At 47.4% G+C, this 23,654-nt stretch overlaps 1 protein-coding gene across 1 annotated transcript in view; it reads left to right on the top strand.

Moving 5' to 3' along the window:
* The first annotated feature begins 5,327 nt into the window (after positions 1-5,327).
* ptch2 (patched 2) overlaps positions 5,328-23,654 on the top strand; it is a 27,688-nt gene continuing 9,361 nt past the window's right edge. Inside the window, exons 1-14 of the mRNA XM_084007499.1 lie at positions 5,328-5,978; positions 7,126-7,318; positions 15,098-15,287; positions 15,378-15,447; positions 15,537-15,628; positions 17,816-18,011; positions 18,111-18,232; positions 19,136-19,283; positions 20,407-20,538; positions 20,633-20,788; positions 21,120-21,212; positions 21,307-21,432; positions 22,242-22,626; positions 22,813-23,337. Of these exons, the coding sequence (XP_083863625.1) occupies positions 5,814-5,978; positions 7,126-7,318; positions 15,098-15,287; positions 15,378-15,447; positions 15,537-15,628; positions 17,816-18,011; positions 18,111-18,232; positions 19,136-19,283; positions 20,407-20,538; positions 20,633-20,788; positions 21,120-21,212; positions 21,307-21,432; positions 22,242-22,626; positions 22,813-23,337 (2,593 nt within the window). The 5' untranslated portion in view covers positions 5,328-5,813. The remainder of the gene's footprint in view (positions 5,979-7,125; positions 7,319-15,097; positions 15,288-15,377; positions 15,448-15,536; positions 15,629-17,815; positions 18,012-18,110; positions 18,233-19,135; positions 19,284-20,406; positions 20,539-20,632; positions 20,789-21,119; positions 21,213-21,306; positions 21,433-22,241; positions 22,627-22,812; positions 23,338-23,654) is intronic.

Raw genomic sequence — 23,654 nt, 5'->3', positions numbered from 1 at the left:
TGATTGGGTTCACGTCTCAAATTGCTTCTCTTTTTTTTGCCGTAAAATCACAGGAAGAAGCAAAGAAAAAAAAAAAAGGCTGACCTGGTTTACACCCTCGGGTGACCTTTCCTCTCTAATCCTATTAGTTAGCGTGTTTATAACATCTACAGCTGTAACTGCAAACACATTGGCTTATCCAAATCATTAAAAACAAAACCTTTTTTCTTTCCCCCGGTCTCAATACGATCAATTACGTCTTTAAAACTTCCACCGCAATCACTGGAATCACTTTAATCTGTTCCCTCCGAGGCGACTCCTAATGAGCTGATTGGATACGGGAAATTGGGTGAATTTAGAGATTTTAGATTATAAATGACAGAGACTAAAAAGAAATTGAACGCTCCTGTATGATTTAAAAAAAAAAAAAGCGTATTTTCCGACTAACGGTTGTTTGGGTCGGAGCTTTCCTGATGTTCATCGTTTTAAACAATCACAATAGTGCTTTTTTTTAAAGCTGTTTGCTCTCAAATACATATATATGCACACACACTCACACACACACACACACACATTTGCTTTCTTTTAAAGCTACAGGTCTGAGTTTGCGTTACCACCTGCTAGCCGCGTCTGACAATACCTCCGTTACAACCGCACAAACAAAGACTTAAAGAAAAGTGTGTTTCTCTGTGTTTTGTGTGTTTTTCCCCCAGAAAGGCCAACCATTCATTACGATGACAAAAGGCTAAAGAAATGCATTATCATAATTAATCTCGTGTGAGACTGTGGGTGGCAGCTATATACCGAGTCTCAGTGCTCAAAGTGTCTCTCTGCTACCGGCCGACGTTTTCACTCATATCTAAGAAACGTCTAATTAAAGTCTAGTAAAGTTGAAAAAAAACAGCCTCTTCTGGGGGTTTCCCCACCGACGATATGCAACACTGTGAACTTTGAATCAAATGTTTTTTTACGACCCGTTAAAAATAAGTTTTGATTCATCTAGAATAAAGTGTGTATTTTTCCCCCATCATCAAATCACACAAGTCTTTTTTTATAATTAGCTTAATTTGTCTGCCAAATATCCTGTTTGGGTTTCACGAAAAAAAGGATTCGTTAATTCTGAGAGACGTGAGGCTCCTGATAGTTTTAAGTTTGCATTACAGCATTAAATTGCCCTCACACATAGATAAGTACACCCTAATGAGAGGGTAGAAAAAACTGTTTGTCATCATTTACCCCAATCAGCTTCAGATTGCTCGGTGATTGCTTAACAATCCAGACCTGCAACAGAAGTCATTTAATTACACTTTTACTAGACTGTTGAGGCCAGAATCATATTTTCTGTATAGAAATCCAGGTCAAGGTTTTAATTTAGGACAGAAAGGTTCAACAGGGTCTGCAGAGTTAAAGCAAGGGATTCCCCAAAATAATATCCCAAACTTTTTGTCCAAAAATACACATAAACATTAAAACATCTAATAAGCAAATATAAATGTGAATTCATGTGAAGCTTTTGATCTCATCCCTCGTGTCCGACAGTCTTGTTTCTCATCTTTTCAGTCTTTTTTTGTAATTTAGATGCTATAATATGTATAATGTAATAAACAAATCTTTGACTTTGGGATGTTTCCAGAAGTATGTAGGTTTCTACCAGGAAACTGGATCTAAGAGGACACACTGATGTTACATGTTACACCGACTGACATTAAAAAAAAAGACATTTAAAAGTGAAACACGTTGGATATGATGATGACCTTTTATAGTAAAGCAACCAAGATCATGTGACAATAGAACAAACTCTCAGTTTGGCATCTCGTTTCCAATTTCTGTCAAAAATCTCCAGCACAAAGCAACATTTATACATCTATTTTTTATCCCTCTTTTATTCTGCTCACTCGTCCATCTCTTCTCACTCCTTCTTCGGAGGGGAAAATAAAAAAAAGGCAGTCTCACAGTCTCTCTGCTGGATAAATAAACACTCCGTGGGCCTGAACGCCGGGCGGCTCGGCTGTTGTGCGACGGCTGAGTGCCAGAGCGGTTCCGTGGCTCTGCCTATAGCACATACAAGAACCCCGGACGGACGGCCAGCCATGCATGCATGGCTGAACGGACGGATGGACGGAGTCACTGGGGAGACATGAAGTCAAGGAATGGAGATATGGAGGGAGGGAGGAAGAGCAGGAGTAGAGAAGCAGATACAGGGAGGAAGATGATGGTGTTGAGCAGCAAATCAGAAATAAAAACGGAGAGAGGGACCATGTGGGACATGGAAGGAGAGAGAGAGAGGGAACGCTTGGGCGGTTTTGTGTTTGGAGGCCGGGGCGGTGTGATGGCAGATATCTGCACAGCGCATGGTCATCTCGGATGGTTTATTTATCCAAGGCCTCCAGACCAGGCCTCGGACCTCCCTGAGTTTGTTAGGCTTGAAGGGGCCCCCTACTACACAACCCAATTCCTCACATTCCACATTAGCTCCCATTTCCAGCTGCCTGTTTCCCTCCACCACCACTCTACCGACCCAACCCAGTCCCGGCAAAACCAGCCCAGACCCAGACCCAGTTCCAGCAGGCCGGCCAGTGGCGATCTGGAAAGGTGAGCGGGTTAGAAGGACGTACAGGGAAGTGTATATGTGGGACTAAATGACACGTTAACAAGAGTATCTGGGATCCTTTGTTCCAAGTCAAGAGATAGACTGACATTTCATCCCGTTCTATCCAGATGTAACATGAGAAATGACTTTAGGAAATCTGAATTAAAGAGTTCAGATGATCCGTTTATGGACCCCTCGCTTCTATAAAAGTACCAACATATCAATAGATAAACATTAGACTAAAAAGATCTGTGTTCAAAATCTTATAAAAGTACAAAAAAAAAGTATTATCAGCAAAATGTTTTTAAGTATCGGGTCGAACTACTTGACCCCTATTGTGTGATGTCATCAGATGGTTAATTCTGATGCATGAATGTGTAAGAATCACTGTGTTGCTTTAGTTGGTTGACCTCGTTTTAACTATTTTATACGACATGAGTTTGATCAGCGTAAACTAAAGTAATGCTGAGCTCAGAAGGTAGTATATACAGCCATCAAATACATGTAGTAGAGTAAAGAGTACAATGTTTTGTTGTGTGGTAGAAGTACAAATAGCATGGATAAAGTACAAACACATGAAAATCATACCTAAGTACAGGCCTTGAGTATATGTAAATGTACTTTCCAACGGTGGTCGTCTTTTGGATTTGTTTATTAGAAGATTTAAATCTACTTTTAAAGAAAGAAAATGCAAATCACGTTGGTCACTGTTGTTGATTCCAGTAAAAAGTAGCTACAATATGAGGTTTTCAAGCACACCTATGTCTTATACGTTAGCTATTTTGAGTTACTTTTCTTTTTCTTGTGTTGGCATCCTACTTTGCATATCTTTGATTTTTTTTTGGACTGTTAACGTGCGATGCTAATTTACCAGTTTGTCTGGACATTGCGATAAGTAAAAAAAATATTAAAATGAATAGAAGAAATTATCGCCCGACCATTCAGTAATGAAAACAATTATTCACAACTTGATAATAATATTGTTATATATTTCCAAATATAAATGTAAATCTCAAGTGTGTTTAATTTGGCGCCATCTAGCGGTGAGATCGCAGAACGCATCCTTCTCCTCCCACGTGCTTCTCCGAAAGAAGCCAGAACTACGGTGGCCGATGCGACAGCGCGAAAACACGGCTGGAGAACTAGCTAGAGCCGGCGTTTTGCATTTTGTCCCTGCTGGGCTACCGTAGAAAACATGGCGGCCGTGATTCCGTGAAGAAACAAACGGCTTATTTTAAGGTAATTAAAACACATAACTCTTGTTTCTATGAGGTTACACAGCTCAGGTGTACTACGTCATACAGGTACGGTGCTGTTAAATCACTAAGGTAGCTTCGCGGCCGCCGTAGCGCGCACACACACACACACACACACACACACACACGCACATCCGTTTTGCGTGTGTAAACAGCGATGACGTCGCTTGTGTGAATGTGTCGTAATAACACTGACACCTACGTTCAAATTGGTTTAGCGCGGCTCTAAATTGTTTTACAGTCGCACCCAAAGGGACCGAATTAGCACCCACCACCCGACAAATGTCTCCTGGGGAGAAGGAGTGTGTTAATCAGTGTTTCTTCTTCTTCACCCCCATATACCCTCATGATATGCCATAAACTCGCATTATAAACCAGAGACACTCCAAAACTTCAGCTTTTTGTGTGAAAGATGAGAAACTATCTGGTCTGAGAACCATATATATATATATATATATATATATATATATATATATATATATATATATATATATATATACATATATATATACATATATGAGTTCAACTGCCCTCTGAACTCATGAAATCAAGCATGGCAACACATGGAAACCTTCCAGAAAAGTCTCAGAGATAAGGATGTCCACACACAACCAGCTCCAAGGTGCTGATGAAGAGAAAAAAAGAAGAAATATGCACAATATTAATAATACCTGCTGATATTTAATATTTAAAGGTAGCTTTATGGGGCACTATAGGTTATATTTTCTAGGGTGTGAGAAGGCCTATCAAACTACTTTTAGAAGCTTTTTGGTCACAGGAGTTGAGGTTACAGCTGTTAGTGCTAAAACACACACACGCACACACACACACACACACACACACACACACACACACACACACACACACACACACACACACACACACACTACTTCTCACACAGCTGCCAGACATGAGAGGGTTAAAAACATTTTTTATCTGTTACACATGTGAAGCTTCAAAAAACCTCATCAAACACAAGATGACCTGAAGTAATGTAAATATATATATATATATATATATATATATATATATATATATATATATATATATATATCACATATGTAAAGAATCTCTAAAAAAAAATAAAAATAAAAAATGATTTCCTTTCACTGATTTTTTAAATTGTATTTTCATCCAGAAAGAATAATAATAATAACAATAATTAAAAAGCTATGATATCATCAGATTGTTGCAGCGTCCGGCCACTGGGAATAATGTTCAACAAGAGTGAAGTGAGGCGGGCAAAGCATGTGCGCGTGCGTGTGCACGTGCGTGTGCAGAGTTTATTGAAAGAGTTCCTCTCTCCCTCCCCCTCCTCCCTCCCTCCCTCCCTCCTCCCCCTCCCTCCCTGCAGCCCAGGCAGCAGCAGCCTGGGTGGTCCCCCTCTCTCTCCCTGCCTCCCTGCCTCTCTCTCCCACTCTCTCTCTCTCTCTCTCCACTTTGGTGAGCTGTTGCTTAGCAGCTAATAATAGGCGATGTTTGCAAAGTAATTTGCCTCTTCCTTGGCCAATGGGAGCCGGAGCACTTTTCCATCAAACCTCCCTTTTCAGGATTTGCCGTGAGGCGAACTTCTCCAAATGTTACGGGATCGGAGTTAGACTTGACGCGGACGGCTCAGAGTCCGGTTCCTACTACTACTACTACTACTACTACTACTACTACTACTACTACTACTACTACTGCTGCTGCTGCTGCTATCCCCTCTCCGAGACGTCGTTTCACAAACCAGCGGGACGAATGAAGACTGAAGGATCTTTACGGATTTCGGCGCATAATGTTGGGATGGAGTTTGGAGGCTCGCTCGGCTCCAGGGAAGACTAGACGAGGTCCCTCCGAGTCCCCGCCGCCGCCGCCGCTGCTGGATGCGCTCCTCTCCTATGTTGGATTATTATTATTATTATTATTGCTGCTGCTTTTTTTCTTCCTCCTGAACTCGCACCGATCCCCCTCCTCCTCCTCCTCCGCTGCGGAGCCCCTCTCGTCGGACTATGGCCTTGGATCGCGGGGTCCCACCACCGGGGGCCGGCGGCGTCGTCTATGGAGATTTACCCCCGAGTTATACGCGCTCCTCTCAGCCGCCGCCTCCTGCTCCGGACGGGCTCCGGAGACCCAGCTACTGCCACGCCGCTTTCGCACTTAAACAGATCTCAAAGGTGATAGAACAACTACAACAAAAATAGTCTTTTTGAACACGCAGTGTGTGTGGATTTGTTTTGGAGAGGCTCCACACAAAAAAAGTGAATGAAAAGCTTTGTGATTATCTAATGTGGGAATGTCGGGTTATAGGCTGCCCGGACTCTGGGGGTCCAGGAGGGGTGGGGGACCCTCCAGACCTCCAGTTTAGAAAAGTTGATATAAAGCATGAGAAACTTTACATTTATGTCGCTTTTTGGGGGGTCGACCCGCTTCCTCCCCCCCTCCTCTCCTCCCGGAATAAAGCGATAACAACTTAACGAGAGTTTCATATTCTGCAGCGTGTTAACGTCGCTGTGTGTTTGAATGGACACCAGACTCTCCGTGCATGCGTGTGCGCGTGTTGTTGCATCGATGGAGAGGGCTCGTCCCCGTGTCTTCTCTCCTCTTGGCTTCGTGCAGGCTGCAGCAGCAGCGGAGAGGCGCACTGGCCCGGGGTCTGTTTGGAAATGTGGTGGGTCCCTGTTGTAGAGGAATTCACTGATTGAGTTTGATCTGACAAAAGCATCTCTGGACCGCCCGGATGCTTGGACGCGTTTCAGTGCCGCCCGAGAACAGGGAAAGGGGGGGGGGGGGGGGGGACACAACACCAGCTTTTTTTCTTTTTTGCAAATGTGTTCCTGCAGCAGCAGTGAAAAGGGTTTTCAGATTACAGCAGATAGATTAGGATTATGTAGATTTCTGCTCATGCAAGTTACCCAAATTGAAAATACAGTTGACAGCGTTGCTGTTTCTCTAAACCTGCAGCTATAATCTGGATTTTCTCCATTAAATCCCGAGTTTGTTCTGTACGAATTAAAATAGGGGTTTCTCTCTGAACCAGTAGGAGCTAGTTCCCTTCAGACGGGGATCGTGTCTCTGTTGGTCCAGGACCGGGACCGGGTTCAGGTTTTTTTTGGCAGGACTCTTGACAGCAGGCTCTCGCGGGTATGACAGGAGTCAGATCTGTGGTTTGGCCGAGTTAGCACCCTTAACATGTCATCGCTCTCTCTCTGTGTACGGATGCATGTGTCATACAGATCGGCGTTATGAAACCTGCCTTTTAGTGGCGAGTCGTGATAATAATTCCTCTTTTCTCTCTTCCTCGCCCTCCTGCTCGGTCTCCAGGGGAAGGCTGTAGGTCAGAAAGCCCCTCTGTGGATCCGAGCCAGGTTCCAGGCCCTCCTGTTCTCTCTGGGCTGCCACATCCAGAGGCACTGTGGGAAGGTCCTCTTTATCGGACTCTTAGTATTCGGGGCTCTGTCCGTGGGACTCCGAGTCGCAGCCATCGAAACGGACATCGAGCAGCTATGGGTGGAAGGTGAGTCTTTATTTTATTATTTCTCTCTCTGTGTTCTTGTGAAGCAGCAGCTTCTGGCGTTTTTATCGGCTGTGGGACTTTTGATGAAAGCTTGTGTGTTTTTTTTTTTATCCCCTCGCTGGGTTTAACTGGGGTTTGATGGACAATAGAGGCTGGTGGGAAGATGCAGGGTGGTCATGTTGGTGTCACCTCAGTGCCGTGGGAGTCACCGGGTGTTCAGTGACTGATAGACCAGCCACGTCTTGTGTGGGAGTTTGGTGTACGAGGTGGTTTGGATTGTGAATGTAGAATCATCGCTGCTTGGAAGAAGAAAAACTGCGTGTTGTGGACGTGAATATGCCGTCTCTGCTTCTGTCAGCTCACTCGTGTCCGCTCACGTCTTAATAAGTCACAGTTTACCTGAGAACCCCCCCCCCCAACACACCATTACACTACCCCCTCTCCCTCTGCTGTCACACGGGAACCACGGTGGGTTTTATGGTTCTACGCCGACTCCGTTTAGACTCTTTTTCTGTGCATTTTTTTTAAATTTAGATTATCTGTACATTTTCAGGGGCAGAGGCAGCTTTATTTGGTTTTTTCACACTGGACCAAATTCCTTTTAAACCCCCAGGCTTTTCAGTGCCGGGGCTGATCCCCGCAGCAGATGGACTGTGTGAATGGTTAGCCATCTTTGGAGGGCTCTGACCCCTCCCACCCCCCTCCCACCCCACCCTCTCTCCCTCTCTCTCTCGGCTCCCTGTGTGGTCCCTAACTATTCTTGGATTCCATTCAACAAGAGGCAAGCAGGCAGGCAGGCAAGCAGGCACCACCTCCCTAAAACCCCTCCCTCCCTCCCTCCCTCCCCTCACCCTCCTCCTCCACAAAAAATATAAGTGAATGCAGCTGAAGTTTACCCACCTGTTTTGCACACTCTAAAAGCGCTACAGCAGTTGGTGAATATAAACAGACTCTATGGGGTTTTTTAAGCCCACCATGTCGCTGGAGGACGGCGACCGGGCGGCTCCCACAGGAGCTGTGTGTGTGTGTGTGTGTGGAGGTGTGTGAGAAATCACACGCTGCCGCCGGCGTCAGGGGGGAAGCGTTTGGGGAAAAAAGGCTGCTGCGCTCCACTTGCACAGGAATTTAAATAAGTTCCTGTATCAGCCACAATAAAATAAAAAAAAAAACACACAACAACAAAAGAAAAACGCCTGAATTTTGCAACAAAAGCAAAGCAACAAGACATTGAATTTCCACTCTTTTTCTTCCTTGGTTTTTCATTCTGGTTAGTGTAAAAGCTTTCGGGATTACCCTCTCGAGCTAATTGGCAGATCCGTCTCTTAAAGGAGATGTTTGGATGTTTGCGTGCCAGTTGTTTTGCTGCGGGATTGAGAGAGTCGAACAAGAGGGGGCTGAAAAGGAATGCTGTGCCTTTAAGAGGCCGTGGCCATGTTTCTAAAGTTTCTGCCTGCCTTGTTTCCACCAATAGCCCATTGACAAAGCTGCTAGGGCCTCAATGGAGAGTAAAGTGGTTCGGTAACAAGGAGAGGTTAGTTCTCCCTCTCTCTCTCCCTCACACACACACACACACACACACACAGAAAAACACACACACGCACCGTTGCACATGAGCAGGAAGAGACAGGAAATATATTCTCTCTATTATACGTTATTTTTCTACTTCCGTTTTTTTAAAGTTTTATCATTTTGATCTTTATCTTTAAATTAGAATAAAATGAATTTAATGTTATGTGATGATTCGGCTCTTACGTACGCAAATCGACACTGTGTGTGTGTGTGTGTGTGTGTGTGTGTGTGTGTGTGTTGTGTAAATGGCATATGCTTCCCATCATAATATTAATACCAGAGGCTGCTCCCACACACACACACACACACACACACATACACTTGTCATCTTTTGCCACCCTTTGGAGTGTATATATCACCCGCCTGGCCGTCTGTCTGTCTGCATTTCCCTGGCCCGTCTGTCTGCCCACTCTTTGTGTATGCGTGTTTATATTTCTACCTGTCTGTCTGCCTGTCGGCCTGCCTCTGTGAAGTCAGGCCACCAGGGCTTTTTTAATTGCTTCCTCCCCTCCTACAGCACCAAAACACTCAGCTCAGCAGTGGAGCCTGTCTAGAGAGACAGACAGGCAGAGAGAGAGACAGGATAGGGAGGCTGGTTCTAGTGTCTGCTACCTGACGTTCCCAAGCAAACCACTCATACTGCCTTTTAACCGCATCCTGTCTGTTTGAGTCTCCTGCTTTTTGCAAGAGAGCGAGGTAAAAGGGTTAATGGTGCCTTCAGTGGTCACACCTGTGTAGGAGAGACCGGTATCGGGGTGTTTAGTCTGACAGGGGGATTAAAGATGGTTTCTGGCTTACGACTCAGTCATCACCCATCAAAACACCTCCAGTTCCTCACACAGGCCTCATTCATACAGCTCAACGTCGCAGAGGAGCATTAATGTTTTCATTATTCCCCGAATCTAATATTCTCACACTTTCTCTGTAATTTCTCTGCGATCCATTACAGTTAAGTGGCTCTACAGCCGGGCACGACAACGTGTGACTCAGTCTGTATTGTCCACAAGCAAGAAAAGAGAAGAGATCGTAAAAAAAAAAGAAAAAAAAAGAGGTGCAGGAAGAAGAGAAGGATGAGAGCAGACGTTGGGGGTTGGGGCAGGAACAGGACGGAAGGGTTTTATGGCTAGCTGACACTTTATTTTTTCTCGCGTTTTCGCCTCAAACAAACATCAAGCGTTGGACGTTTCTCTCACGCATGCGTTTCTTCAGCTGGTTGGTTTTTTTTCCAGATCACCACCCTTTTTAACAGAGGCTCATTTGAAAAAGCTTGAGACGTGGTGATTACTCTCACGTTAACTAAACTCATCCTTCTTGGCGTTAGCGTTCGGGGCGAGGCATGGCAGACGTGTACACACACTCAAGCTGTCCAAATATGAGCGCAGTGAGACAGGGCCCGATCCGGATCACAGGCGCACCACATGTCCCATAAAGAGGCCATGTAGAAAACGAGGAGAGGCGGAGACCTCGTCCACATAGCATGAATGCATAGAGACCGGCCTGCTACCTTTTTTTAGCTTGAAATCAGAACCAAAGGAACGGATTGATTAACTCGACGGGTTTTGAGTTTGTGGGGCATTTCTGGTGTTTTGGAGCGGTTTCTCTCAACAAACCTTCGGAGCGGCACAGCAGGTAAATGCTATAATTCATGGGAGCGCACACACAGCTCCCCTAGTTCAGACAGAGAAAGGGAGCTCTATGAGGCATTATTGGAGGTGAATAGTGCGCGGCGGTGCCCCAGCTAGATAAATAAACTCCCGGCGTTCAGGGCCCGGGACCTCACTGGTAGAGAGAACAAACAAGACCAGAGTCAACCTGGGTCACTTCTAAATGTTTATTTCACCCCTCCTTCCCGCCATCCTTCAATCCACGACTCCCTCGTCTTCCCCCCAACACACACACCCATCAGCAGTCAGACCAGGACCACCCCCCAACAAATAAACACACTGAGCAGCTATAGAACATGTGTATATGACAGAAACATGGCCTCACACACACACACACACACTTCCTACCTGTCTCTTTCAATCGTCATGTGATAACTGAAAACACACATTGTGCTGTTATTTTGCTGCAAAGGCTTTTATAAAACAACAAACACAGTCATTGTGACATTGAATGCAACACACTGAGAAAGGCAGCAACGCAACTGAAAACAGGATAATGAAAAACTCAATCAATATAGCGCGGGCACCCCTTTTTCTTTCCTTTTGTCTTTGGTTCTGCAGGAAATAAAGCAGCACCAGTCACCTTTTTAGAGTTTGCACCATTTGCCTCCGTCTTTACACCCGTGAAAGTATATAAAAAAAAAAAAAGGGAGATGGAGAGAGAACATTTTCTTCGTACTTGAAGGGGGGAAAAAAAGAAATGTGTTCTTGGGGCTCAATAAATTAATTTCTGGTCTGAATGAGACCAGCAACGTGGAAAAATTTTGCCTTTCAGGCGAGGATGAATGTATGTTTCAACCACACATTAAGCAGTATTAGCGGTCAGTGGAGTGTCTAATGTGACTATTTTTCACAGTGGCCAACTCTGCCCATGATTAGCATAATTAGCAGAGGCAAGCCTATACATATGGAAATAGAAAGTGCCTAAATGCCAACCCTGGTGGAAATTTATGTGTGGTGGCTAACACCACTGGCACATGTGAATAGAATGTAAGTGAAACTGATTTTTCATGTTGTTTTTTGGGGGTTTTATACTGTTTTTAAAGGTGTGATCTCGCGGGTGGTGGTGGTGTTTTTTTCTGACGATGAGAGCTGCATCATCGGAACGCATAGAAACTGATTCAATTTATTTTTCTCACACATTAATTAGGATTTTCTCCTAAAATAACGCATCTGTCTTTCACGATTAATGAACAGATACAGCCGTGTGTGTGTGTGAAGACAACACACACACACACACACACACACACACACGCAGACTGTATTTCTATAGGTAAGATAGCGAAGTGCCAGCCTCACCCTCCCACAGCCAACTCTGGTATTGTTTTACAGGCTGGGAAAGTTTTTAGCTCCATTTGCTTTTGTTGTGGGGAGAAAAAAAAAAAAAGAAATGTTCCCTCTTTTATTTTATTCTGCTGTTTGTTGGGAAACATCTGAAAGAAATTGAAGGGTTGAATGACAAAAGGGTCTTCATTCAGTCTGGAGCTGCAGCACTGAAGGATTGTATGGAGGAGCGGCCCATCTGCTGGGGGGTCGGGGGGGTGGGGGGGGGCTGCTTTGCGGCGGCGGTGCCCTCTGGCTAGGCAACGCCATAGGGCAGGGCAGGGCCCGGGTCCGGGCACAGTCCTGATTCTGGTGGTCCACATGTGACAAAAGGAAGGGATCTTTTCTTTTGGGTGACCAAGAGAATGATTTTCTCATTTGGTTCCTTTTGCTGGAAATCAAAAGAAGGATCTCTATTGGAGGACGTTGTGAGGAAGGAAGCAAAATATATATACATATTTATATGTTTGCTACTATTTGGTTGGCGGACTCTTTCCCCCTTTAATCTCCTTCATTAAAGGCTGTGTTGTAGAAGTGGCGGTGACTTCCACCATGTAGCAGGTAAAAGCAGTACATGTCACTTTCAGCCCTCTTCGTCTTGGGTCTTCCTCCCTAGCAGCGTGGGGTCTTTCAGAGCCCACCCCCCCTCCCCTAATCCAGCTAATCTACCACACTGAACTCTGAAGGTGGCCTGGTCTGACCTAGCACGGCCCTGGAACCGGGGACCCGGTCTGTAAGCCATGAAGACAGAATAGAAAGCCGTGGCCTTCGCCTCCGTTCCTAGAGGCCAGATGTGAGAACCAAGTTGGGGGGGGTGGTGGTGTTTTGGGTCAGGTGAAGAGGAAGTGGACTGAGGTTGGTGGATCCAGTGTTCAACCCAGATACCATATTCGTACACAACGCCATGCAAACATGTGAAGGCTTGTTGTGACGCCTTTTTCTGCTTCCCCAGTGTCGTAAGTGTTGTGAAAGTGCTTTTAGTGGTGAAGCTAAATGAACTCACATGTTGTTTGATCAAAAAGATCCATCCAACGAAAGTTACTGCGGCTGTGATTTTAGAAAGAGTTCATTTTCTTTCCTTTCCCTTCATAACGCTGCCAAACACCGACTAATATTTCATGTTTGAAAAAAAATGTGCTCGTGTAGTAAAATTACAAAACGCTCAACGGCGCTTTCTTTCTTCCTTCCTTCCTTCCTTCCCGGGTGGGAAAAGTTTCCGGGAACTGTCTCTTTAAGGCAGGGTGAGGGTATATGGTGGGGGGGTGGGGGGGGGACGAGGAGCGAGGAAAGAGAAAGACGTCGGGAAAGGAGAAGAGAAACCAAAGAAAAGGCAGATAAGAGGAGGAAAAGCTTGGTTCTGGGACGGAGCGGCGGCTGAACTGAGCGGAGAGCTCGGCGTTGGGTTGTTTGGGGCCGGACCAGGGGTTGAGGAGAGAGAGAGAGAGAGAGGGCGAGCGAGGGAGGACTGGCTGCTTGGGTGGTCCAGATGGGAGGAACGAGACACAAATAGCTATAATTTACTTCAGGAGGCCTGTAATTACAGAGCCAGAGTCTCTACGAGCCACCCAGTTCCTGTTGGGATCAAAACCCCACGCTGCAGAGGTTAACATACGAAATGTCAAAAAAGGTTTAACAGATGTCAAAGAGGTCCGCCAACGGAAAGGGCTCCATTTTTTTTTTTTTTTAAGTAGCCCCCTTTTCTTTTCTTTTTTTTTGATTGGAAATGTGTTGGTGGCGAGGAACGTCACGGAGAGCCGGACGCCCTGAGTACAGTTTTCACACCAAAGACACATTCTTTACACAAGAGTGTTAAAAAGCAAATAAAAACTTCTCTTAAAAATAAAAACAACTTCTTTTTCAACTACAAGAGTTCTTGAGGGGAAATTGTTCAACATCTTTTGTTTGTTGTGGCTTCTTTTAGAATTAAAGCGTTTCTTCTCGGCCAGATGTGCAAAAAAGCGTTTAGAGTTTTCGTTCTTTGGTTTTTTTTTAGGGGGGGGGGGGGGGATGCCGATGCACTGAGCCAGACACCCATGACAAAATGCAAAATAAATGAGGTGGCCTTATATCCCGAAGCCCCTGCGTAGGTAATTAAAGCCTTGAAAGCTGAAGCCTAGAAATATTGGGACTTGGTCTCCAAGGCACCGGAGTTCTAACCTGATCTCACACTTTTTCTTCTTTTTTTTTTTGCGGCCGGGGCTGAATAGTTTGTTTTTTCTTTTCTCTCCATCAATTATAGGAGCCGGGGGGGGGAGAGGGGGGTGAGAGAGAGTGTATTAAGTGTATAAGAGGAGATGCAGTCGTAGGGAAAGTGAGTAAAAGAGTGACAAGAGGTAGAATTAAGGATCCAATCTCTCTCCCTCTCTGTCTCTCTCTCCCCCCTTTCCCTCCCCCTCTACCCCCCCCTTGTCATGTAGCGGGATGGCGAGAGGGGCAGACGGGCCCTCTGTGATCCAGCGCGGCATGTTTCATGTCCACTTGGCACCGGCACAGATCCCCCCGGCTGGCAAACTCTTTTCAGGGCAACCTCCTGTAATTAGGGGGCTGGAGTCTACCGCACAGCACAACATCTCCCTCGCTCTCTCTCTCTCTCTCTCTCTCTCTCTCTCTCTCTCTCTCTCTCTCTCTCTCTCTCTCTCTCTGTCATTTTTCCATCCTCTCTCTATCTCGTTTTTTTCCTTTCTTCATCACCACCTCTGACATCTATCTCTCTATGAATCTATTTACCGTCCTTTATCTCATCTTTTAACCAACTCTTCTCCCTCTCATTGTGCTCTTCTGCTCAAAATCATCTAGATCCATATATCTGCCCCCCCCCCCCCCCCCCCCTTCCCAACAGACTGGCAGAGAGGGTTTTTGGGGGGGGGGGGGGGGGGGGGGGGGGGGGGGCATCAGAAGGTTGGTTTTCCAAAATGTACAGGGCACATCTGTTTCACAGAAGGGTCCAATGAGAAGCTGTATTACTCATTTCTCTTGGCCAGACGCTGGCTTGTGTGAAGTGCCTTCAAAACCAACACTGGCGAGGGCCAAGGGCGTTGCTCGATGTGTGTGTGTGTGTGTGTGTGTGTGTGTGTGTGTGTGTGTGTGTGTGTGTGCATACATACGCACGAAACACACACTATCCAAATGTGTGTGTGTGTCTAAAGAATGTAAGAATAATATATCCATCTATATCAACGATTCAGTATTAATTTGTTTTTTGTTTTAATCCCTCGTCTTGTAGCCGGCAGCCGTGTGAGCACGGAGCTCCGTTACACCAAGGAGAAGCAGGGAGAGGAGTCGGTGTTTACCTCCCAGATGCTCATCCAGACCCCCAAAGAAGAGGGCACCAACATCCTGACCCAGGAGGCTCTGCTGGTCCACATGGAAGCCGCCCTGTCCGCCAGCAAGGTCCAGGTGTCGCTGTTTGGGAAGTGAGTGGACCGCGTGGGAGAGGCTGGCGTGGGGAAAGATTTGTTTTATAGACGAGAGTTGTTAAACGAATGATGTGTTTCTCTCTTCAGGTCGTGGGATCTGAACAAAATCTGCTACAAATCAGGAGTTCCTATTATAGAAAACGTCATGATTGAAAGGGTGAGCAGCAGCACATTGATTTGTTTATATATTCTCCCCTGATATATGATGTTAAATCTTCTTCTTTTTGTTGTATTTCCTGATTCCAGATGATTGACAAGCTATTCCCCTGTATGATAATCACCCCGTTGGACTGTTTTTGGGAAGGGGCCAAACTACAGGGAGGCTCCGCCTATTTACCGTAAGTTTTTGGTGCATATTAAAACCTTTCCCAGGAGGCCTCGGCTCTCCCGGCGCCGCCGTTGCTTCCACCTGAGTGTCTTTGGCAGAGTTACGTTGAACACACGCTCGATGGAGACGTACAGTCGGGCTTTCAGGTTCTGTCACGGCTGCTGTGACTGACAGCGGCGGGCAGTAATAGAGTTCTTTTAGGGCGCATGGAGAGGACTGAAGGGGGGGGGATTCAAAGAGAGAAAGTGAGGGAGAGAGCGAGGGGATGACTGGGTGGTGGTGTTGGTAGGACGGAGGGCGGGGAGGTGGCGGCGGCGGCGGCGGTGGTGGTGGTGGCAGGGGAGCCCTTTGGGTCAGACAATGGTAAGCATTCTTTCAGTTTACGAGTGAGTGTCCATCAGTGCAGGGGCCCCGGAGGAGGAGGGGGGGGGGGTGGAGGTGGTGGTGGTGGTGGTGGTGGTGGAGGGGGGGGTGGCTTTGTCAGCTCACTGCTAACACTCGGCATTCTCATGGTAATGCCCTGGGCTCCCAGCTCCCCAAGTTGTCCAACAAATAAAATGGGCAGCATTCAAGCCCTCAAGTCCCGAGAGAGAGAGAGAGAGAGAGAGAGAGAGAGAGAGACACACAGAGAGAGAGAGAGAGAGAGAGAGAGAGAGAGAGAGAGACTACAAGACGGTTAACAGTGGAGTCGGGGCGTATTTGGTGCTTTTCTCTTCAGGGTGAAGTTCTCCTGAGAAATTGAGTCACTGAAAGAGCTTCTTTTTTTTTTTTGGTGTCGTCAGAAGTGATATTTCAATTGAACCCCCCCCTTATTTAGTGTATAAAAGATAGTTTAGATCATAGCAGATGTTCCTCCGGCATCTCCAATGATTTGTTTAGATTGGTGTCCGGAGCATGAGAGCGAGGAGATGTTTGCATGACAAGGCCAGGAGTACAGAAACAAACACTTCCCGTCCGTTAGCGTCTCCCAGTCGACTTCGTGTGAAAGCGAAGCCGCGGAGAGGCAGAAGGGGGTCTTTGATGATTCACACGTCCTTCCCTTCCAGGATTCCTGGAAATCACACACACAAAGTGTTCGGCATCTGTTGTTGTTTATTCTCTGTTGTGTTTTGTTTTTTTTAAACTTGTTTTTCATGTGGAGCTGAAGGGGAACTTGGTGGTCACCGAGGCCTGTGTGCCCCCCTCCTCCTCCTCCTCAGCTTCCGCCTCACTTCAGCTCTGGTTTTAAATGCAAAAAAAAAAAAGAGAAAAGAGTGAGATGGAGAGAGAGAAAGGGGATGAGAGAGAGAGATTGGGATAGAGAGTGAGGAAAAGTGAGAGAGAGAGAAAGAACAAAGAGCAGCAATCTATGAAAAAACAAAAGGGCCCGGGCCGGTTCACTCAAGCAAAAAGTAGCTGATAAAGGAGTGTGTCTTTGGGAGCTGCAGCTAAAGGGAGCCTGGTATGTGGGAACAGGAGAGGAGCTCTCACTGAGGAGATTCAAGGCCGGGACTTTCTTTTATTCACGTCTGTTTCTCTCTTCTTTGCTTTGTCTCTCTGCAGAAAATGTCACCTTGCGATCACAAAAGCTGGCCAAGAATGTCCCACATTACTTTCTCTTTTCTTAAAGTGACAGCAGTCGATGACGTATAAGTGGAGCATTTAATGTCCTGAAAGATAGATACCAACTACAGATAGATGCTTATTGGTCTCAGATAGGATTAGGACATTTAAAGGCACATTCTGAGTTTATCTCGAGGGAAAGGATAACTTTTATTTGCCTGTGATCAGTTCCTTTGGCTTCTCCTCTCATCCCTCACCTTTATCCCCCCCAAACCTTTCCCCGTCCCTCCCTCCCCTTATCAAGATGTTTTGGGAGGCAGACGTAATCGAAATGACTCGGTGGAGGACATTGAGGAATGGGAGCGAGCAGGCAGCCACCGTGCCTTTTCCCCGGGCATTGTGGCAGCGTGAAACAGGATAATAAACGCTATTTTATCCTGTATATATCTGCAGCTAGCCTCCTGCGTGGCTCGGCACGACCAGGGAGACCGAATTAAAAAAAAACAAAAAAAAACCCTGAACTGAAAGAATCCCAAGTGTGTTTTTTTCTCCACTCACATAAAAAGTAGCAGGAATGCTAAAGCCAACGCAGCCTCGCAGGCACAAAGTTATTTTACAGTTACTTCAACTATGCGTGTGTGTGTTTGTTCTGCAGGGGAATGCCAGACATCCAGTGGATGAATCTCGATCCAGTCAAGCTGATGGAGGAGCTGAGTCAGTTCACGTCACTGGAAGGGTTTAAGGAGATGTTGGACAAAGCCCAGGTGGGACACGCCTACATGAACAGGCCTTGTCTGGACCCCTCGGACCCCGACTGCCCTCTCAGCGCCCCCAACAAGGAGCAAGGAGAGGTAACCTCACTCCTCCTTATATAAAAAAAAACCGCCGTCGTGGATGAAAGCAGCAGAATGGACAGCTAACGTGTTCCTCTTCTCTCTCGTCCATTCAAGAGTCCTGACATCGCCGGGCGTCTCCAGGGAGGTTGCCATGGTTTCAGCCGGAAGTTCATGCACTGGCAGGAGGAGCTGATCCTCGGGGGGCGGGTCAAGAGCAGCCAGGAGGCTCTGCTGAGGTGTGTGTTCAGTAAAACCTTTAAACAGAGTATGTCATCATTTTGCTCTCATCTCATTGGAGGATGTGATAGTGGGTGGGTGGGTGGGGGGGTGGGGTGTTTGTGTGGTCACTGCCGCTAGTGAGCCGCCATGACGGTGGAATCTGTGTCAACTCTAATAACCCAACAGACACAAGCTAGGAATGCTTGGTACCGGGTGGGATCGGTTTCCTGCTTGACCCTGGTCCAGGATAGACCAATTAAAGATGATTGACGGCCACATAAAGCCCCCCCCCCCAAACCCTCCACACGCACCCGGTAAAACATTGTGTGAGGAGACTGAAGGCAAAGAAGATATAGAAGAAGGACGAAAAAAACCACTCAAATTCACATTTTTCAACACTCTCGGTTGACTTCAGCTGGATTTAAAAGCACGGGAGTGATAGCTTTGGGTCCGAGAGCCCGGATCAGGACCCCCGACAGAGTCCTGAATGAAAGTAGGAGCCACACTTACTACTGGGATACTCCTGGATGTGATTTACGATCATTTCTTTCACATTTGTGAGCGGTAATGCTGCAGCGCCGCGTCCCTGCCAAGAAAACCTGAGGACATCTGGGATCACAGCCGAGAAACCGGCAGACTAGATAACACCTGCTCTTAGCTGTTTATATTGGCAGACAGACAGGCAGGCAGGCCGACAGGCAGGCGGACAAATCCTGGAAGAAAAAGGCACCTGCCTTCAGCCATTCACAGAAACTCCAGCGGAGGTTTAAAGGGATCCCAGGAACATCTCACCGTCTGGCTGGACGATTTTTAATGTGCTTTCAGGGCCCGACACACAATAAAACCTTGTATGCAGGCAGAGCCAGGCATCTCGGAGGTGTCCAGAGTTACTTACCTCCTGTGTGTGTGTGTGTTTGCAGTGCGGAGGCTCTCCAGACCATGTTCCTGTTGATGAGTCCCAAGCAGCTGTACGAGCACTTTAAAGACGACTACGAGATCCACGACATTAACTGGAACGAGGAGAAGGCCACCGCCATCCTCGAGTCCTGGCAGAGGAAGTTTGTGGAGGTGCGGATATTCTCTCTCTCACACACACACACACACACACACACACACACACACACACACACACACACACACATACACACAGACACACACACACACACACACACACACAAAAACAAAAACAAGCGGTAAAAAAAGAGAAGCTGGACGGGAGTGTAGACTTTTTTTATTGTAGCGAGCAAGAAGAAGTGGGAGGAGGAGGTATTTCCTTGTCGCTGTGCAGTCTTGTTATGCTTTGGTTTACACACACACACATACACACACACACACACACACACACACACACACACACACACACACACACACTGGATTTATTCTGCAGTGTCTGAATTCCATCAGTCTTCAGCTCCCTTGTAAAGCAAATCACGGGGCAGACCAGGGCATAAGGTGTGTGTGTGTGTGTGTCTGTGTCTGTGTGTGTGTGTGTGTGTCTGTGTGTGTGTGTGTGTGTGTGTGTGTGTGTGTGTGTGTGTGTGTGTGGGGTAGGCCAACCATCTCTCTCTGTCAGAGCCCTAGTTATAGGAACAAGCTGTTGCTGTGATAGCTGACACCCACCACAGTGAGGGAGGGAGGGAGGAGGAGGAGGAGGAGGAGGGAGGGAGGAGGAGGGAGGAGGGAGGAGGAGGGAGGAGGAGGAGGGAGGGAGGAGGGAGGAGGGGTAACAAACTCAAACATAGCCTCTCGGAGACACGACATCCTCTTCCTGACACATTAAAGAACAACAACAGATCTATTTGAGATAGACCACCAGGTAAAAGGCTTCGGGGCCTTCGGCCAATCGTGGCCCAGCGTGGAGAGAAGCAGCCTCCCGAGCCATGTGATCCCATCGCTTTCACCTTTGACCTCACAACCTCTGGCATCTGTGCTCATTACTCCTCCAGTTGTCATACACACACACACACACACACAAGCAGATGCTCACACATGAAAAAACACACACACACATTCATACTCACACACACACACACACACACACATTTCAAAGGGACTCTTGAAATATGGGGCTGTAGAGGGAGGAAATGTGTTTTCACGTGCAAAAAAAAGGGTCAGTGGAAGGTCTTTTATTTGATGTATTTTAGTGATTTAGCTGCATTATTGATGATGAACTGATATTGATCCCCCCCAGGTGGTCCACCAGAGTATCCCATCCAACTCCAGCCAGTCCCTCCACGCGTTCTCCACCACCACCCTCAACGACATCATGAAATCCTTCTCCGACGTCAGCGTCATCCGGGTTGCCGGGGGTTACCTGCTCATGGTGAGCGTCCTACCTTGATTGGAGTCGGTGGACTGTGGCTTGCTTGTACGTTCATGGAGAATAACTAACACTGTTTTAATGGAATCCTCTCCAGCTGGCCTACGCCTGTGTGACCATGCTGAGGTGGGACTGTGCCAAGTCCCAGGGGGCCGTGGGGCTGGCCGGGGTGCTGCTGGTCGCCCTGTCGGTGGCTGCAGGACTGGGTCTCTGCTCCCTGCTGGGCCTCTCCTTCAACGCTGCCACCACACAGGTATGTGCATGCCGTCGTCAGGGTTCGTCCTGGAAGTCATTGTGTCGTGTTTTCAAGGTTTGAAAAGTGCTTGGATTTAGAATAAAGTGCTTGAAATGTGATGACATATAGAACAGAGAAAAGAAGAGCTCCATATTTAAGGGACTGAAAACAGCATTTTCTGACATTTCTGACAAGGTGCTGGAGAAGCATGAAAATGCACCTTGAAATGTCTGAAAAGTGCTTGAATTTGACTTTGGAGAAGGTGCAGGAACCCTGTGTGTTACATGGCTGTGAGGTTTATGTTCATGGGGGGTCTGAAATGTTCATTCTGACCTTTGACCCGTCCCAGGTGCTTCCCTTCCTGGCTCTCGGGATCGGTGTGGATGACATGTTCCTGTTGGCTCATTCCTTCACAGAAGCTGGCTGTAACATCCCGTTTAAGGTACCCATCCACCCTCCCCCTCCTCCCCACCCTCCTCCTCCCCCCCCTCCAGGCCCCGCCCCCTTTGAAACCTCATCTGTTTTTGTTTTTACAGGATCGTACAGGAGACTGTTTGCGGCGCACCGGCACCAGCGTGGCTCTGACGTCCATCAACAACATGATTGCATTCTTCATGGCGGCGCTCGTACCCATTCCTGCCCTGCGAGCGTTCTCCCTGCAGGTAATGTTTTTACACACACACACACACACACACACACACACACACACACACACACACACACACATAAACACACACATCACAATCGCACAGCGAGAGGCCGGAGGCTCCTTTTGGAAAATGAAAGAGATAACTTAGGAGAGGTGACATTCATTCAGAGCGAGGAAAAGCCTTTTGTTCCCACTTTTATTGCCGCTGCACCTACGGGGCCAACATTTTTGTGTGTGTGTGCGTGTCTCTGCATGTGCGTTTATGTGTGTTTAGATGTGTGTGTGTGTGGAATAATCAGAGAAAAGAGAGTGATGAACAGAGAGAGAGAGAGAAGAAGAAGAAGGAGAGGGAGGGAGGAGTGGATCAGTATATCACTGGCCCGTCAAGGCGGTTTGCTCTGATCTGTGACTAACTGTGGGTGGTCTGCAACACACACACACACACACACACACACACACTGGAAACCACAGCCAGTTAGAATGTCAGCTTCGGGGGGCTGGGGCGGCGGTGGTGAAGGGTGATGGTTTTGCTCAGACTTGAACATATTTACCCGTCCGTCCTCTCCGTCTTTCTAGGAGTTCTTCCATTCTGGCACTCTTTCTTTCTTCTCTCTCCGTCTCCTCTTTCTGGCTCGCTTAGTATTCCTGGCTGGTGATTTAGAGGACGGCTTTTCTTCGCTTTCTGGGCTGTGGTCTGAGATACTAAAAAAAAAAAAAAAAAGCAGCCCTGACTCTCCCCAGCTGGGTTAGGGTGTCTGTAATTTCACATTCTGTTCTGTCTTTTTTTCTCACTTTTGTTTTTCTCATTCCGTCTCTCTCCAGGCCGCCATCGTGGTCGTGTTCAACTTCGCCATGGTGCTGCTCATCTTCCCCGCCATCCTCAGCTTGGACCTGCACCGGCGCGAGGACAAGCGTCTGGACGTCCTCTGCTGCCTGTACAGCCCCTGCTCCGACCGCGTCATCCACCTGTCTCCGCACGAGCTGTCGGACGCCGGCGAGCAGCCGCACACGCCCACTGCGACGCCGTCGACGCACCAGTACTCGGCGGGGTCCACCATCACCACCAGCACCCAGATCACCACCACGGTGCAGGCGTTCACGCAGTGCGACGCCGCCGGACAGCACATCGTCACCATCCTGCCTCCGACCTCGCAGATCTCCACCAGCCCGCCGTCCATCATCGTCTGCCCCGCGGCGCCGCCGCAAGGTAGTCTTTTTATTCCTTCTTTATTAAATGTGTTTTTATTTTTATTTTATGTATATATAGCATTTATATATTTAAGATTTTTATCATCTTTATTAATTCTTTATTTATTTTGAGCGAATTTAAAAAAAAAAAGATGACACCAAAACCCTCTTTTTTAAATGTTTTTTTTTATCTTCATCCTTCCAGCGATCACCCCTTCCCCGACCTCCGCCTCCGTGCCGGACCCCTACGGCTCGCAGCTCTTCGCCCCGACCTCCAGCTCCACGCGGGACCTCCTCGCCCAGGTGGAGGACTCCAAATCGGGAAAGAAGTGCGTCCCGCTCCCCTTCCTGCACTGGAACCTGTCCAGCTTCGCCCGGGAGAAATACGCCCCTCTGCTCCTCAAGCCCAAGAGCAAAGCGGCGGTGGTGGTCCTCTTCCTCGGCCTGCTGGGCCTCAGCCTGTACGGGACCACCATGGTGCACGACGGCCTCTACCTGACCGACATCGTGCCGCGCGACACCAAGGAGTACGACTTCATCGACGCCCAGTTCAAGTACTTCTCCTTCTACAACATGTACCTGGTGACCATGGACGGCTTCGACTACGCCCGGTCCCAGAGGCTGCTGGTCCAGCTGCACAACGCCTTCAACTCCGTGAAGTACGTGGTCCGGGACGGCAACAGCAAGCTGCCCCGGATGTGGCTGCACTACTTCCAGGACTGGCTCAGAGGTAAGAGTCCAGGATTACTCTCACTGTGATGTCATAGAGGGTGCAACAGGCTTTTTGTGTGTGTGTGTGTGTGTGTGTGTGTATAGAGGTGAGAATGTGAGAAGGGTGAACGAGAGTTCAGTCACGCTGGTGTTTACCCCCATCCACCTGGGCTCAGGGGTAGACGGGTTAGGGTCAAAGGTTATCTGTGCGTGTGTGTGTGTGTGTGTCCCTCAGGCTAGAACATGTCAGAGGCCCAGTCAAGAGGAAATTATATCTTATAACAACTTTATCAATCAGAGCCAAATGGAAAACTAGATTTCACAGACAGACATGCA

This window comes from Eutrigla gurnardus, assembly GCF_963514095.1.
Source record: "Eutrigla gurnardus genome assembly, chromosome: 4".
Classification (NCBI taxonomy): Eukaryota; Metazoa; Chordata; class Actinopteri; order Perciformes; family Triglidae; genus Eutrigla; species Eutrigla gurnardus.
Note: the sequence above shows the minus strand (reverse complement) of the source record. Positions and strands in the feature narration are given on the sequence as shown.